Here is a 16,986-nt window from a genome sequence, read left to right as displayed (position 1 = left end):
ATATGCACTTCATTCTGTTTTGATATTTGATGCTCTGTTTCATAATTGATTTATGTTTAATTTAAAATAACTGGCTAAAACTTGAATGGTTAATTTATTAAAAGTGTGTAAAACTCTTGCGGGCGGGGAGATCAGCTTCAGATTTTTTAAGGTGAGTGATAGCTGCAAGGGAATGGAACACTTACTCTCGCTAGTGCCTGCATCAAGCAACTGTGGACCAGCTTGAAGGTGAATCTTTGTCTTGTACCTTGATCTCATAGAACCAACTCCAGGACTTGGAGCATATCATTCAGGACGATACTGCAGCACTGCATTGACTGGGTGCTGCTTTGCAATGGGACATCCTAAGGTCGTGGCAGACACTATATCATAGAATCGCTCAGCGCAGAAAGAGGCCACTTGGGAGCACAGAAGGAAGCCATTTGGCCGTTGTGTCTGTGCTGGCTCTTTCCAAGAGCAACTCAGTCAATCCCACATTCTCGCTCTTTTCCCGTAGCCCTGAAACTTTCTTCTCTTCAGGTGCTTATCCAATCCCCTTCTGAAGGGCCAATTGTGTCTGCCTCCACCACCCTCTTAAGCAGCACATTGCAGATCCAAACCACTCACTGCATAATAAAAATTTTACCTAATGTTGGCAATGCTTCTTTTGCCAACCACCTTAAATCGATGTCCTCTGGCTCTTGCCTCCTCCTGTCTAATTTAATCCCATGTCTCAGCTTTTACCCCACAACCCTGCAAATTAGTCTTCTGTATGAATCCAAGTTCTTTCTTTCAAACATCTCGTTACCATACCAATTAACCCGATATGTTTAGAGTGAAGTCTCTTGATTAGCATTAAACTATTGGTCGTCTTGTTCTCTCGTTCTACCTAGAACTGTGCTTAGATTTCTCAAACTCGCTATGCCTGAGAAGCTCAAATAAACTGTCAGAGATTTGTGTTATGGATTGAACTAAATTTTATTGATGTTTTTGAACAAAACTCTTGCGGTAGTCACTCCTTGGCCTACGTAGCCCCAAGTTTAAATTCATCACTTGTTCAGTCTTTAATAAAGAAAGAAAATTTGGTGGTTATAACTTAGAGTCTTCACCTTGACCCTGAAGTATTGCAAAAGATATGCTTGCACGTTTTTGTCTTTTACATTGCTGTAGAATGCGGTGGTGGGTAGAGTGACTCCCCCATTGGCTTAGTGAGTTTATCTGGTAAGCGCTGAACCATTGAGGCCAGGAATGTCTGTCATCCAAGCCCCAGTATTGATTCCTGTGATGGTGACGGTAGGGGACACTACAATGGTCTTCAGTGGCCCTGAGTGGGTGAAAGAGAGGCCAGCCAAAATTCCTGCTCCTAATCAGTAAGCAGTGACTTCTGTTGGAGATGATGTCTATTGACATTGAACAAGCACAATGTCGAAGAAGAGCCATGAAATGACAAGAGCAGTTGTCAAGAGGTACATAATAAAACAAGGTCTACAAGGTGATGCTATGATATGATATGATAGGCTGCAATACTTGTTGCCAATTTCACCCATGCATAATGGCCACTCGGATGAAGATGGCTGTTGATTGTGGGACCGAATCCTTTTGGGGCACCACCTTCTGGAGGGTGAAGAAAGGAACAACTTGCATTCATATATAACCTTATCGTGTCCTCACGACACTCTACATTCTGTGAATTTTGGCATGGGTCAGGATTTTTCCTATGGCGGGCGGGCCTGGGTGGGAGCAGGCGGGCCGGGAGCGTGTGGGGGTGGGTGCAGAGCCGATTGGCTCTGCGCCGCCATTGTAGCTGGGCGGGCCAATTAAGGCCCACCCAGTGTAAAACATGGCTGGTAATGCTCAGCGCTACTTGTGTGGGCAGCACGGAACTGCCTCAGGGAGATTGAATGGTTATTAAAATGATTAAAGAATTGAATTAAAAATTTAGTTAAACATCTTCCCTCATGTGACTGTGTCACATGAGTGGAGACCTGGTTTCATATCTGCGAAAATTAATTAATTAATTTAATAAAATCTTCAGTGAACCTCATCCCGCTTGTTGATGAGGTTTCCTGAAAAGCGTGAAGGCCGCTTGGGCTTCCTGCCTGCCCGACAACCTTAAGATTGGACGGGCAGCGTTCTCAAGCGGCTCAATTGATTTCTTAATGGCCTCGTTTACATTTTGGCAGGCGCGCAGCTGACTCCGGTGCCTGCCCGCCGAACGAGATATCGCGATGGCGTTGGGACACGTGCCCGAGGTCATCGCACGTCATTTTACGCACGCCGACCGGAAGATTCTGCCCATGCACTTTCTGTCATGTGGAGAAATGCAGCCACCAGCGAGCACACAGCCAGGTCTTAAACTGCAGAGGGATCTATTTAATTAATATCAAAAGGAGAAAATGTAGTGTGAAAATTTTTAATGTCATGGACCTAATATATCAAGTAATGAAAAAATTAACTTGTAAATAGATAAAATGCACAAAAATGCACTTTGTTATTTCTCCCTCCCTTTTGATAATTTTTCATTTTTTAGTATTTTGGTTGAGTTCCAATTTCAGATTATAACGAACACTGTAGCCAAATTTTCAAGAATAGTGCTATATTTTTCATACTGCTTTAAATGTTCTGAGCGATCATTTTCACTTTGGAAGTTCCATGAAGTCTTTGGGTGGTCAGGAGGTTTTTCTAAGAGTTCCAGTGATTGTGGCTTACAATCAGAACTTATCCACGGTGGATGTTGAGATTGTAACTAGAATCAAAGAAGCATTACCTGTAAGACATGTTCCTTCTCTCGCAGCATTGCTGGGTTGAAGATATTTTTACATCCTGTTATTTGTCACAAGCATATTGATAATCTACCGTTTCCTCTTTTTCTGTAATCCATTTCCAAAATATTGACAATGCATGGGAAGTTTTGTTTAGGAATACTATTGACTATAAATGCTTTTGTTGAGACTAATGTATTATTTGATATGACATCCATGCTGTGATTCTAACTTTACCCGCCCCCCCTCCATCCTTTTTAGGTATTGGTGACTATCTACGCTGATTACATTGCTCCATTGTTTGATAAGTTCACTCCCCTGCCTGATGGGGAGTTGAGGGAGAATATTGAAGAAATGGCCAAGAGTATCAGTTTTCCTCTAACCAAGGTTTATGTAGTAGAGGGTAAGGCAATGTGCTAATTGATTCAATGCATCTTTTCTGTAGCATTTTGATCACCTGAGACTTGAAACCGCAGCCACTTCATGTTTCCATTGAGAGCAGCCTGTCTAAAAAGAATATACTGCTGCTCACTGACTGTTAACGGAAGTGGAATAACAATGCTCAGCTCCTCTCCAGGGTGTGCAAATAAATAAACCTGAAAATGTGTTCATATCCGGGTGAACTTCTACAAAAGAAAAATACCGAGGATGCTGAAAATGTGAAATAAAAATGTAAAATGCTCATAACACCCAGCAGGTGGAGAGAGAAAAACGAGAGTTGTTGAAGGCGGATGACCTTTCATTAGGCTCTCCGGAAAAGACGTCATCATCAACAACCTGAAATGTTAACTCTGTTTCTCTCTCTCTCTCTGTTGTGGCTCAGTTGGTACCGCACTCATTCTGAGTCACGAGGTGCCGGGTTCAAGTTCCACTCCAGGACTCGAGTGCAAAATTTAAAGGCTGACACTCTAGTGTAGCATTGAGGGAGTGCTGCATTGCTGGAGGTGCCTTCTTTCAGATGACACATTAAACCCGAGGGCCCATCTGCCTGTTTGGATGGATATAAAAGAACCCATGGCACTATTCCGAGGAAGAGCAGGGGTGTTTTCCCTGATGCCCTGGCCAATATTTATCCTTCAGCCAACATTGCAAGAAGCCGATTATCTGGCCATTATCACATTGCTGTTTGCGGGAACTTGATGTGTGTAAATTTGCCACATTACAACAGTGCCACACTTCGAAAGTACTTAATTTGATGTAAAGTAGTTTGAAAGGCCATGAAAAGCGTTATATAAATGGAAATCTCTTTTTTTTTTCTTTGCATAGATGCTGCCTAACCTGCTGAGTGTTGCCAACACTTTCTGTTTCAGTTTTTATTTTAAATTTTAAAAATGGTTAAATGTTTCTTAAAGGATTCTAGTCCTGTGACACTGCAACCCTTGTGATTTTTTAAATAATTATATAACGTCCAGCCTGCCCAGGCTTTCAGTGACCTCCATAAATAGAGCCTCAGTTGGCAGCATTTGTTCAGCAGCGTTTTCTGTTCACTGCGGACCTAACCAACTTTACGCTTATATTTTCTACATCCACCGGACCTTGAACCAGTGAGATTCTCGAATCTTGCTTTATGCATATCTCCGTCTCTTGAAGGCAAGGAGAGTGCTGGTGAGATGGTGGCAGTGGCTGCTGATATCACCCCTGCAGTGGAACATCCACCTTGTGTTAGATGACATTTGCAAAGGATTGAAATGGAGCCACTGTTCCTGTCAGGCTCGAAAACTCAATGGGCAGAATTTTATGAGTTCACGGGTGGGGGCGGGGCCTGCTTGCCAACGCGTAAAATGATGTGCAGTGATGTCAGGAGGAACCCCCGACGTCACCATGCCCGATTTAAATTTTCAGGAAGGCGGGAGCGCAGCCAAATCAGCTACGCGCCCGCCGACCTGTCAATCACCAATTGAGGCCATTGACAGGGTCGATTCAGTAATTAAAGGACCTGCCCCCTCCAACCTTAAGGTTGGCGGGCAGGCCAGGAGCCCCGGCGGCAACTATAAAAAACATGAAACCTCATCCACGGGCAGGATGGGGTTTCATGTAGGCTTTAAAAAATTTTAATACAGATTTTGTAAAAATTATGGACATGTCCCAACTCATGTGACATTGTCACATGAGGGGACATGTAAGGGAAATTTTATTTTTCTATTTTTGTCTTTTTCACATGTACAGCCGATCTCCCTGAGGCTGCACTTAGCCTCAGGGAGATGAGTGCGCTCTTTTGTGCGCATGTGCGAAAGAGCACACTCTTGATTTTGGGATTCTCCCCCCCCCTCCCGCCCGCACAGGGAGCGCATAGCGCTTCTGTGTGGATGTCACACTGGCCGGGCCTTTATTGGCCTGCCCATGTAAAATGGCGGCGTGCCTCCAACCGGGGGCGCCGATCAGAAGCGCGCCCATATACGCCCACCCATCAACATCCCCTCCGATGGGGAGAAAATTCAGCCCAATGTGTGGCTTATGCTAAAATGAAAGCAATATATAACATCCTTCTTCCCTGATTGAGTGTCAGTCATCCTCTCTGGTGACATGCCCAAGTAGACATATTTCACCCATACCCTAGTCTGTAATTATTGGCAGAATCATGAAGCTCTGACTTGTATATTAATGATTCGGAGGTTGGGACAGTAACAAAGCTCTTAAAGTTTTCTCATATCAAATTAAGAGGCCCATCAGCATGCTTATTTCACCAACAGAACCTTCACAAAGGCTGGTACTTTGATCAAGAGACATCCAATAACTAATCTCTCAAATTTCTGCACTCAAGAACATTCCTCTTCTCTTAGTATAACCTTCACATTATCCACTCCCTTTATGAAGACAGATGCAAAGTACTTATTAAATATTTTTGCCAGGTTCTGCCTTACATGAAGATTGCCCTTAATAGTCCCAAGCTTTTCCCTAACTAATTGCTTACACTTTATATGTTTATAAAATGTTTTAGAGAGTCAATTTAATGCTGCCTGCTAATTGTTTCCCATAACCTCGCTCTTCCTCTTGTATTAACTTCTCCAGTTCCCATCTGTACTTACCATAGACTTTTGCATTATTAACTGAATCCTGCTCCTGTCAATGTCATAAGCCTCCTTTTGCTGTTTTATTTTATCTTTTATTTCCTGAGTGATCCCGGGTACATTAGCTTTGGATGTTCTACCTTTTCTCTTCAAAAGAATATGCCTGGTTCATATCTGCACTGTCTTATCCATGAATGCCCTCCATTGCTCCATTACTGCTTTGTCCTGCAATTGCCCTTTCCAATCTACCTGTGCTAGGTGCCTTCTTAAATCATTGAAATTAGCTCTTCTCCAGTTGAATGTTTTTACCTGTTGCATTGTGTTTTTTCCCCCACTGTGCCCAGTTTGACCCAGAACTCTTAATTAGTTCAATTATCTTTGACTAAGAATTATAGTGAATATAGTTCATTTAGTGAAAAATGCTGATCTAATTGTAAATTCAGGAAGATTTATCTTTTTGACTACATAACCTCTTGGAAGTTTCATGTAAAAATAAATTCACTAAAGCAAATGTTTTAATGCTTAGTAATAAAAGGTATTAATCTTCAATGTATTGAATAGGATCAAAGAGGTCATCGCACAGCAATGCGTATTTTTATGGCTTTTTTAAGAACAAGCGTATTGTTCTGTTTGATACGCTCCTTGAAGATCACTCCCCGTTAAATAAAGGGACAGCTGATGAGAACGTTGAAATGCAGACGGCTGCAGGAGATGGCAGTGAAACTGAGGCCACTGAGACCAAACTAAGACCAAAGGTAAGCCTGCTGGTTGCATTATTCATAATAGCTATTAAAATGTTTTCATTGTTTGTTCTTGGGACATGGGCAGCATTGATGAGGCCTGGGGGGAAATAATGGCCACACGCAACTACGTGCTGATTCTGCCCTCGCCTGTCTTGACCATGCAGCAAGATATAACCAGGATAGGTGATGGAGTTTGGGACGTTGGCTCAAACACATGACTGATCCGTGGACAGCCCACCCAACTCGGGCACTGGGATATGACTTTTCAAATGAGATGCTGTTGAAGCTTTTTGTCTTACACTCATCAGGACAGATGCAAGAATACCAAATTTCAAAAGGGAACATCAATTTATACTGCGTGAGAAAAAAGGTGCCGACTGGTTAGCAAGTGGGCTGTGATTAGTTCCATTCTCCATTGCCATGGAGAATGCACTAGGGAACAGTTATTCCCCAAACCTTTGTTTAATTAAAAAGGCACACTTTTAAAAAGGACATTTTTGTTTGCAGAGGACAGGGCCCTGCATATAAATATATGTAGCATAGAGCAAGCATAAGTGAGCTACGTTAGGACCCTGAATGAAGATAAAAATAACGATATGGTTGTTAGTATAATCCTTAGCACACTTGGGATTGTTCAGTAAGTGTCCAATTGTGAATCGCATCTAATGTTGGGCACTATGTTCTGAGTTTGCAAGCATGGACTGGTTTTGTACAGTCAATATTCTGTCTGTTGCGAACAGTCGAAGGGACGTGCTATTTGAAAAGACCCACCAGTCATTGGGACATATGGCATCACACTGGCATTGAAATTCATATACCACATTACTCATTTGTGTGGTAGACAGAATATCATGTTGGCTTGATGGCAAAATTTTGATAGTGGAGAGTAGCACTCAAGTTGCTACTGCATAGTAGCAGCGTGAAACAGTTCACTTTCACCTGTTGCTATAATTTTTGAGACATCTTACCCTTCCAGAGTAATCTGGGGTAGACTGGCCACGTTTCAGGACCTAGAGTGGCAACCTTGGGTCCATTCATTGAGTTTGCAGGATGTACAGCGAGCAATGATCTGATCAGAGTAACCATTATCCCGCAGGATAGCTTTGATGCAACCTATTTTGGCATCAAGCTTGCGTGGCGAGCAAATGGCTCAGGCTGTATTTACGAGGTTGCCGATAAGGCCAAACTTATAGCGTGTGACGCTGTAGGAATCCCAGTGTTTACATCGACCCATGAAGGTGGGCCTACAGTATACCATAGTAGAGAACCCATTAGTGGATTTCTCAACTAGCACGTTGAGGAAAGTTGGACTGCTCCATTTCAAATTCATGAATTTGAGTGCGGCATGAAGCTCATTAAGGTGTGTTTGATATAATTTATGCTTTTGTTTCAGAATAAGAGGCAAGGCTGCAGTAACCAAGAGGTTCTAGCAGTACTTGGCCATGAGCTTGGGCACTGGAAGCTGGGCCATACTGTGAAAAACATCGTTATTAGTCAGGTAATACATGGTTCTTTTTATATTTGCGTGTGTATTTATATATTTGTGTATTATATATATCTACATGCAAAATATATAAATATACACACACACACACACACACACACACACACAGACACACACACGTCCATAATGAGCATTGTATTTGTGGGTAATGAAGGATTGGTTAATTATGAGTAGGCACATGGATGTGGGTGTACTGAAGTACAGCTTACAACAATTCATTGTGACCTGTGAAGGGATATTTTCCCCCTTATTCTGGAGGTGTACTGGTTTGCTGAAATAAAGTTCCATGAGCATTTGGTGTCTCCTTGGTGGTCCTCCATGTAGCCATTCTTCAAGAGGGAGCCTGGGCAGCAAGAATATAGGTAGGTTATTTGACCATCGAGAGGGTGTCCCAATCCATTCCACCTCACACTGTCTAGATTTCGATGTAACGATCAGAAAAAGGAGCCCGTACTGGTGAAGCCACTGCAGAGGATCTTCTACTTTCCTAGCTGGAAGCAGCCAGCTCAACACAGAATCAAAGATCTTCTGCTCCACTTGCATTTGTGGGGACAGTAAATTTTTTTTAAAGATCTAATTTATCTTATTAAATTGTCAGACGTGTTCAGGGGAGAACAAAAGTAATTTTTAATAAAATTGGCGTTAGGGTTCATGGGATATATCCTCTCAGACGAGTTCAAACTTACATAGAGTCACTCGATTTATGCTGGCTGCAGGTGAATGTGGGAGAGTTATAAGAACTTTTAGGAACAAGCAAATGTCATTCTGCCCAAGCAAACCGATGTCTGTCTCTCTCCAAAGGCCGACACTATTTTCCCACCTTCTCACCATCTCCCTCAATCCCTTTTCTCTCGCAATTCTGCCCTGTTTGTTTTAATGGCCTTTCTTCTTATGTTCACTGCCATTTGAAGACTTCACCGTAAGACTGGCTAAACCAGTATAGAGGGGGATCAAACCGAGGTTTCAAATACTGGAAATACTCAGCAGGTCAGGCAGCATCTATGAAGAGAGTAAGATAGGGCTAACATTTCAAGTCAATCTGTCAGATGTTGCCTGACTTGTTGAATCTTTCTGGCATTTTCTGTTATTTCAGATTTCCAGTATCCAGCTTTTTGGTCAAACCTGGGACTTCAGCTCAGTATCATTGTACTTTCTCACTGAGCTACTGTGGGGCTTAGGATATCTTGGAGGGAAGGGAGGGGTGCAGGAAAGCACTTCTAGACTAAAAATACTTCCCTTTTCCCCATGATAAAGTTTCTGAAATAAGTTTTATATAAACAAAGAAGTTCTTCATTTTGAAAGACCAAATTCCAAAACCAAATGTAATTTAAATTGCAAATTTCCAGTACCACTTGTGTAATCAATGGTGTATACATGTTTTTCATTATTTCTGATTTCCATTCTACTGCCTTTAATTGAATGTAGACTTGTAACCATTTGTACACAAATGGTTTGTGCAAATCTTCAGAATTGTCTCACATCAAATTCCATTTTGTGCCAAGGCTATTTAACATGTAATGCACGTATAATAAACTTGAATTAAATTACAACCTGAAGTCCCTTTGAGAGTAGGCTAAAATGCAGGTCTTTGCTCTTCTGTATGACCTGCACAGGTCGCAATTGCTGCCGTAAAGTTTTGATACAGACCGTGATGTGAGGAGTGCGCGGTCAATTCCAGTTCCACTTCTCCATAGGCTGCAACAATAGTTTAAATGTTGTAATTCCCTCGCCAAGCTGGCCAACTGTTCACCTTTGAAATTGCTATACCTAGCATAAAAAGTCTTTAACCAGGCTTCTTTCAACAACACAGAATAATTGATGTACTATAAAACAAACTTTTTTAAAAACAAGTTGCAAAACTGGTTAACGTACAACTTGTAATTTGGAAGTGTAACAATTTTGCCCTTTTTTACAAAGCAGATATCCCAACACCCATGCACTCGCACACAAACAGGGCAAAACAAACATGGTCTCTGCAGAGACTGGAGTATGGGAATGTCTCTTCAAAGGATGAAGTTTGAAAGGTCTCGACTCTGTTGATCTAACAGAATTTCGTTCATAGTAGATCTGGAAGTTCTTTCAGATGGACCCTTGGTGACACACTGCCTTTGATAACTCTTGCTGATCACAACTTGTGGACTTTAAAAATATAGTTGAGTTATTCTGATAATTTTCGGCCGGATGGTTAACTTGCTCTGAACTGCTTGTAACACAAAGGGGAGAGAGAGAGAGCGAGTCTTGCTGCTGACAAGGCGCCCACACAGACACCCTCCCCCCCGACTCAGTTCAAAAAAGGAAAAAATGTCCAGAGAACATTTCGCTCAGGCCAGGCATTTTCGACCATTCAGCAAGAGTCTTTTAAGGTAAAAGCAAAATACTGTGGATTGCTGGAAATCTGAAATAAAAACAGAAAATGCTGGAAAGACTCAGCAGGTCTGACAGTATCTGTGGAGAGAGAAACAGAGTTAATGTTGAGTCCGTATGACTCTTCAGTGCTCTGAAGAAGAGTCATACTGATTCGAAACATTAACTCTGTTGCTCCCTCCACAGATGCTGTCAGGCCTGCTTAGTTTTCCCAGCATTTTCTGTTTTTATTTTATATTAGCACGAGCCTTTAGCCTGGCAACAGCAGTTCTTCTTTAACTCAGATAAATTAAGTAACCCTTCTCTCACCAGGCGCCCCTGCTGGACACCTAGCTGTTGACCTGTGGTTTTTTTTTTTAAAATGGCAAGTTCACAGTCCAGAATTAAACTTGTAGACTTTTAAAAACAATTCAGGTGGGAAGAGTGTCCAAAATTCAATGTCCTTCCAATTTGCCGAAAAGCGGGTTCTACACAGTGTTTGTCCCTTTAATGTTCGGGCTTGTCAATGTGTAACGCTGATGCTTTTATTTCAGGTGAACTCTTTCTTCTGCTTTTTCCTGTTTGCTGTTCTCATGGACAGAAAGGAGCTTTTCTCTGCCTTTGGTTTCTGTGACACCCAACCGACTCTCATTGGATTGATGATCATCTTCCAGTTCATTTTCTCCCCCTACAATGAGGTAATGTGGAGCTATCTTGTGCCTTTATTGATTCAAATCAGTTTCGTTGCTACCAAGGGACTCACTCATTGCAGCAGTACCAGAATGCTGTAGGAAGAAATTATGCATAAGCTAATCGGTTTCTTGTGTGACATTGAGTTCATCACCGTATGTGAGCACAGGGACAGGGCAGGCTTGTCATGTCATTCAAGCCATGAGCAACTGTTATCTTTAGAAAGAAACTGCTTCTGATTAAACTTGCACCTGACATTTGGTGAATTTGTTTTTTTTAAATAGGTGCTATCCTTTAGCCTGACTGTACTGAGCAGAAGATTTGAATTCCAGGCTGATGCATTTGCTAAGGACCTGGGAAAAGCCAAGGACCTGTACTCTGCACTGATAAAACTCAACAAGGATAACCTAGGTTTCCCAGTCGCCGACTGGCTGTATTCCATGTGGCATTATTCCCACCCTCCTCTTTTGGAGAGACTCCGTGCCTTAAAGGACAAGAAAGAGGACTGATAGAACATAAAAGAAGGGAAAGGAACTTTCATTCATCTTGAAGAAATTGAATAGTTTCTTTTTTGTTCAATTATTTTTAATTTTTCATTCCATGAACAGTGCAGATTTGTACTGGATGTTTGTATTATGAGAACTGGGTTAGGTTCTGAGTGCATTTAGCTGACTGCCAGCAGTACAGATCAATGTAATATTTTAAGTTGTGTTAAGAATACACTGGGACTTGAATTAGTTTTTAATTTAAAGTGTCACATGCCTAGTATAATGTGGTACAAGTATACAAGTGAGCCAGTATAAGTCACACCAGCACAGATATCTAGTGTTACATATCTTTGAATCTAAGTTGCATCATATCTGAGATCTTGTCAAAGGCGCACTTGGAAACTGCTTCATGTACATCACATTCAAAGTTAAGGTTCAGCTCTATCAAGCTTTATTTCAGTGCATCCTGTAGCAAATATTTGCTACTGCTTTCGATATCTTCCGTTCCAGAAAACTGTGAGATAACATCTTATTTATATCACTTTATACAAAAGTCCCTTTTTTTTTTAAAAAAGGTCTCAAGTTTCCTAAACGATACTTCTGACAGCTGCACTTGAACCACCACCCTGAGGTACAGTTTTGAGAGGCCTTTAGGGTCTGGGACAGAAGGGAGTAGGAGAAGAAAAAATGTAAATGCGACAGGTCATCAAATGAGCTCTGTTTAGAAATGGAAAGAGGAATGAAAGTAAAGTTGCTTTCCTTCTCTTCCCTGCTGCATTTTGAGTGTGTTGTGGGAGGTATTGATTTTTGGCAAGCTGCCTGTCAATTCTCAGGCTCCCTGATAGCTCGGTTGGTAAAGCAACCTTGACTATACAGAAAAGGGGTTAGCTAGCAGTGCCACGATTAGCCTTTTACTCCAGAATTAGGAAGGGGCATAATTAGACATTGATCCTCCCGCACTCCCCTACTGGAAGGGTATGAGAGTGGATGTTAGATAGACGATCAACTACTCTGCTGACACTTGCTGTCTAGTTTCGATGAGGGATGATCACGAGAAAGGTACTGGACATTACCTATGGAACTCTACCCCACTATGAGCCAATGCTTTTAGGAAAGAAATGGGGAAGTGAAAGGGATGGGGAGAAAATCCAATCACTGAAAATTAATTACAATTGTCAAACCATGCTGGATTAAATAGGTAGCTGCAGGTTTTAGCTGTAGTTTTAATTTTCAGTTTTCAGACCAAAATCATTTCTTGTGGATAGAGTTCCTTTAAATTGCTCATGCCTATTTCAACAAACATAGGATATGAGGAAATATGCACGGTAATAACCTCATCTCTAGATTAACAGTGATCCTGTTCTTGAGTTTTTCTAATTCGCATGAGGCAAAATTAGCTTAACCTGGTTACAGTTTTAGCATCCAACCCGGGTTGTGAATACCCCTAATTTTATGTCAGTTTTTAATTTTATTGCATCTGGGAGACTTGAATTCTAGCGCACTTTGACCGCGGAAGTTTATATTATGCATTTTTTTTTCCTCATTTGGAAGTGACTGTACAGGAAGCAAATTGACTGAAATGATCCTGGTCTGTATCTTAACTGGCATGTGGAAATGCATTTTTATTTGGTACCTGTGAAGTAATTTGTCCATTACTTTATCTTTCTGTATTGCCCAGAGCATCTCAATCCATGTTGGTTGTGTTGATATACGCAACAGAAGAGGCCAAGTGCAGTTGCTGCTAATTGTATTCAGTTGTTAAATGACCAGTTCCAAATACTAAAATAAATGTTCACAGTGTGTACAGTTTGAGGGATGGAAAAGGTTTATGCACACTTCACTGGATGTGACATTGCACACAGTTAGTTGGCACCACCTGTGTGTCCGCGCTGGGTTGTGAAACATCATAGTTTACAGTAGTAGTAGTTTCATGAGATGGGATGGAAAAGGCTTATTGACCTTCCACTTGCTGGTGTTTGAATCTCCAAACCAGCTAAGTAAGAAAAAATAGCCTGCAGGGTTTTCACGTGCCCTTCTTTGCATCCCTGTTATTCTTCCATTCCAAGTGGTGCTGCCCATTGCTTGTTGGAGCCTCCCACTACCTCGCCCGAGATTCCTGTTTTTCACGTGTGAGCTTTGAGTTGAGCATTCAAATGTTGGAGAGAGCATCACTGCCGACACCCATTCCAGCCCTGACCTTATCACCCCCATGGGTCAATCTGCAACAATTGGTACCAGTTGCTACCCCAACCAGCCCAGGGTTCTGGCACTTCTACCTCTCCCCATCGGAGATCTGCATAGCTGGGGCAGACAACCCATCAAAAAGTTTGGCCTCCCCTGGTTTGCACTTCTCAGTATCCCACTGCATAGCATGTTTTATCCTCAGAACCAGTGGAGATAGCTAAAACATTATTACTTGGGTGTCCCGTAAAGCCCTGGAACTTGGGGCAATTGCAGATTTTCTTTTCAGGTAAAAGGTTTGGACATGAGGTTTGTCATTGTTCTCTGACTAGGCCGTAGGCTCAGCCCTCGGCTTGTGGTAGGTTGGTTCAAAATCTGGAGTTTGGCCTGTTGACTATGCAGAATAAATGATCAGAAATATGTCACTATTGCACAGTGAACAAGCCATAATGCTACTCGGATCATGGGAAATGAAGGACTTATTGCACATCCGTATCTTGCACTCCAATCACCAGTGGGCAATAGTATAAGACAGGAAGTACTATTTAAAATATAAAAGATAGGTAGGGAAGGGGTTAAAGAAATATTTCAATGGTCAGTGATTTTCCCATGAGGCTAATAGGATCTTTCACACTGTGTAGGTGCTGTTTAAATATTGGAATCCTGCGTGCTGGTGTTTTTTATCTTTAAAAAATTCACAATTTGTAAAATGAATTCCTTGAAATGGATTGTTCTGATCTAAATTAAGGAATATTAATATAATGAAATAATTGGCATGTTTTGGAATTGTGAAACCAATCCTGATCTTAAAAAAAAAAAATGTGATAAATTAAGTTCCACTGTGGTGACAACTTTCAATAAATGGAAAAATTGTGAGGCCATAGACAGAGTGATTTTGTGACTTGGATGTTGTAAAAAGCGACATTCCAGCAACCATTTTACCTCTTCAGTGCTTCTCTTTTGAAACATGTTAATTGGTCGAAGTTGCACCCCAGGTTGGTAGGTCAAAGCCACCTCACGAAAATACAACTTTTATTTTTATGGTGCCAGATTTAATAGTAACGATTTTCCCCAGTGGAGAATTTGCAAATTATATTGCATAGCTTTTGCCTCTTGAGTATGCCCCTTTCTCCCCCTGCTGCCTCCGGCCACCCCCCCACAGCCAGTCACTTTTACGTCTCCCTATGCCACAGGTGAGGCTGACTTGCTATTGTGTAACTGTTAGGATGTATGCAGTAGTGACTTGAGTGAAACTTTTTGAGAGGTCTTGCATCTTCCTTTCCTCTTCTAAACACTTTGCTCGTCATTTTCCTTGGTGCAATCTGACTAAGTAATGATAGGACTTCACTAATCAAGCATGTTCTCAGTCCTATATGGAAACCCGAGGCCTTTCCCTCTGTGGTAGTGTGTTAGTGCACCATCTAGCCTGTTCATTTTGTATGGAATAGTCTGAACCATTGCAGTGTGCTCGGTATGCTGTCCCTGGAAGTCTACAATGAGCAGTAGGTCAGAAATGGGTACCAGAATTTGGAGAATTTCTTTTAATTTAACAATCATGTGGACTAGATTATTTTCCAGTTTTCAACAATGATAACTGGGGAGGGGAGTAGAGGGGAGTTCATGCAGTTTATCACTTCAGTGAGATTCACCTCTGCTGAGGATAAGAGGACACAGGAGTTGATAGGGTATGGATTTGCGATTTTAAATGTTACAGAGTTTATCCTCTATCTGGACATTTTCTGGTGGTCAAGCTACAGTAAGGAGCCCTGTGTGGAGCAATAAGTGATCTCCATGTTGCCCTTTTTAAATTGAATTACATTTCCAATTATTACAATTTTAAGTTTTAAAACTTCTTTTCTACCTACCATCTCTGCTGCCAGTCCCCCAAACGTGCACTTTTCCTCTCTCACCTCCCTGAATGTATTGATTGCTGGGGTGTTTATCCAAGAGCCCTATTACCTCAGAAAAGTAACCATTATTCATATGTGAGGCTTGACTGTATAGGTGTGTTGGTAAGAGTAATGAGGACAGCTAGGTCTGGTCTTGTTTTCCACTGATCTCCACAAGACTACTTCCAGTCAGGGGGTGGTTGCCAATGGTTGTTAAGAGTGGACACCTTGGCGTTTTTCTCCCCCTCCACTACTCAATCAGGGACACTGAGGTTTATTGTAGTGCCCCTATTGCTGTGCTAATGAGGTCTAATAACTCAACCGGGAATAGGAATCTAGAATCTTTAGTTCATGCCAACGTTCGTCAATTTTTCACTCTGTAAACTTGTTGAGGAAGCTGGAGAGCTCAGGAAGTTAAATTTAGCAAACCTGAAATTAATTTGGATTTTACATTTATCCATCATCAGCCAAATGAAATTGGCTTAAGATTTTGGGATGAAAGTTGTGATTATAGAAAGTTTTGAATAGCTTGCAAAAGAACGTGCCTTTGAAACTCTGGAGGCATCTCCCACAATAGTTTATACTACAGAAGAACTGCCATAATTACCAACTATATTGACCAGTAGAATCGTCATCCTTGTTTTGTGAAGCTAGTTTGAGAAATGGCTAAACTTTCTCACCAATAATACCACTTGTCTCCTTGGCTCAATTTGCCCCATACAAACTTCCCAAACATCAATCCAGATGGAGATGCACCACCCAATGTCTCTCCAGGTAAATATACTGTCTGTTGCAAGACCAAGTCATACAGACAGGGAAATACCAGGTTCTATCTGCAGGTGTAGAAGTTGCAAGTGGTGAACCAGTCACTGTGTTAGGGTAGGGAACTGTAGAAATGTACATCAAGAGGAAGCTACTTGGCCCATTGTGACCACACCAGCTCTTTTACTAGATCAATCACGAACTAATCCCACTGCCCAACCTCTCACCATCTGCTATGCTATAAATGTTTATTCAAATTAACCTTAAAATATCCTTAAAAATTTGTCTCAACCTCTTCCTGTGGTAAAGCTTTCCACGCTTTCTACTATGTAAGTTTCTCCCTACTCTTAAAGAATTATAATTTGATTTTTTGACATTGAATTTCCAATCAGAGGGCATAGTTTTTCCCTCATCACATTGTCATAAACTTGATTTTAAATAAACCTTTATTAAATTTCCTCCTAGGCTTCTCTGTTCTGGTGAAAATAACCTAAGTATCTCAGGTCTCTCCTCATAATTGTTTCCGATGCAGGTGTTGTACTTGTGAATCTACAATGTACGTTCTCCATGGCTTTAATGTTCTTCCCATAATCTGGTGCCCAAACTGCACACAGCACTCTTAACTATCACCTAATCA

At 41.5% G+C, this 16,986-nt stretch overlaps 1 protein-coding gene across 1 annotated transcript in view; it reads left to right on the top strand.

Annotated features, from left to right (window-relative positions):
• The window catches only part of zmpste24 (zinc metallopeptidase, STE24 homolog), a 30,958-nt gene extending 17,637 nt beyond the window's left edge, over nt 1-13,321 (top strand). The window contains exons 6-10 of the mRNA XM_078567343.1: nt 3,003-3,144; nt 6,311-6,504; nt 7,886-7,990; nt 10,894-11,037; nt 11,314-13,321. Coding sequence (XP_078423469.1) covers nt 3,003-3,144; nt 6,311-6,504; nt 7,886-7,990; nt 10,894-11,037; nt 11,314-11,538 — 810 coding nt within the window. The 3' untranslated portion in view covers nt 11,539-13,321. The remainder of the gene's footprint in view (nt 1-3,002; nt 3,145-6,310; nt 6,505-7,885; nt 7,991-10,893; nt 11,038-11,313) is intronic.
• The last annotated feature ends 3,665 nt before the right edge of the window (nt 13,322-16,986 follow it).

Source organism: Cetorhinus maximus, chromosome 21 (genome assembly GCF_964194155.1).
Source record: "Cetorhinus maximus chromosome 21, sCetMax3.hap1.1, whole genome shotgun sequence".
In the NCBI taxonomy this organism is placed as follows: Eukaryota; Metazoa; Chordata; class Chondrichthyes; order Lamniformes; family Cetorhinidae; genus Cetorhinus; species Cetorhinus maximus.
Note: the sequence above shows the minus strand (reverse complement) of the source record. Positions and strands in the feature narration are given on the sequence as shown.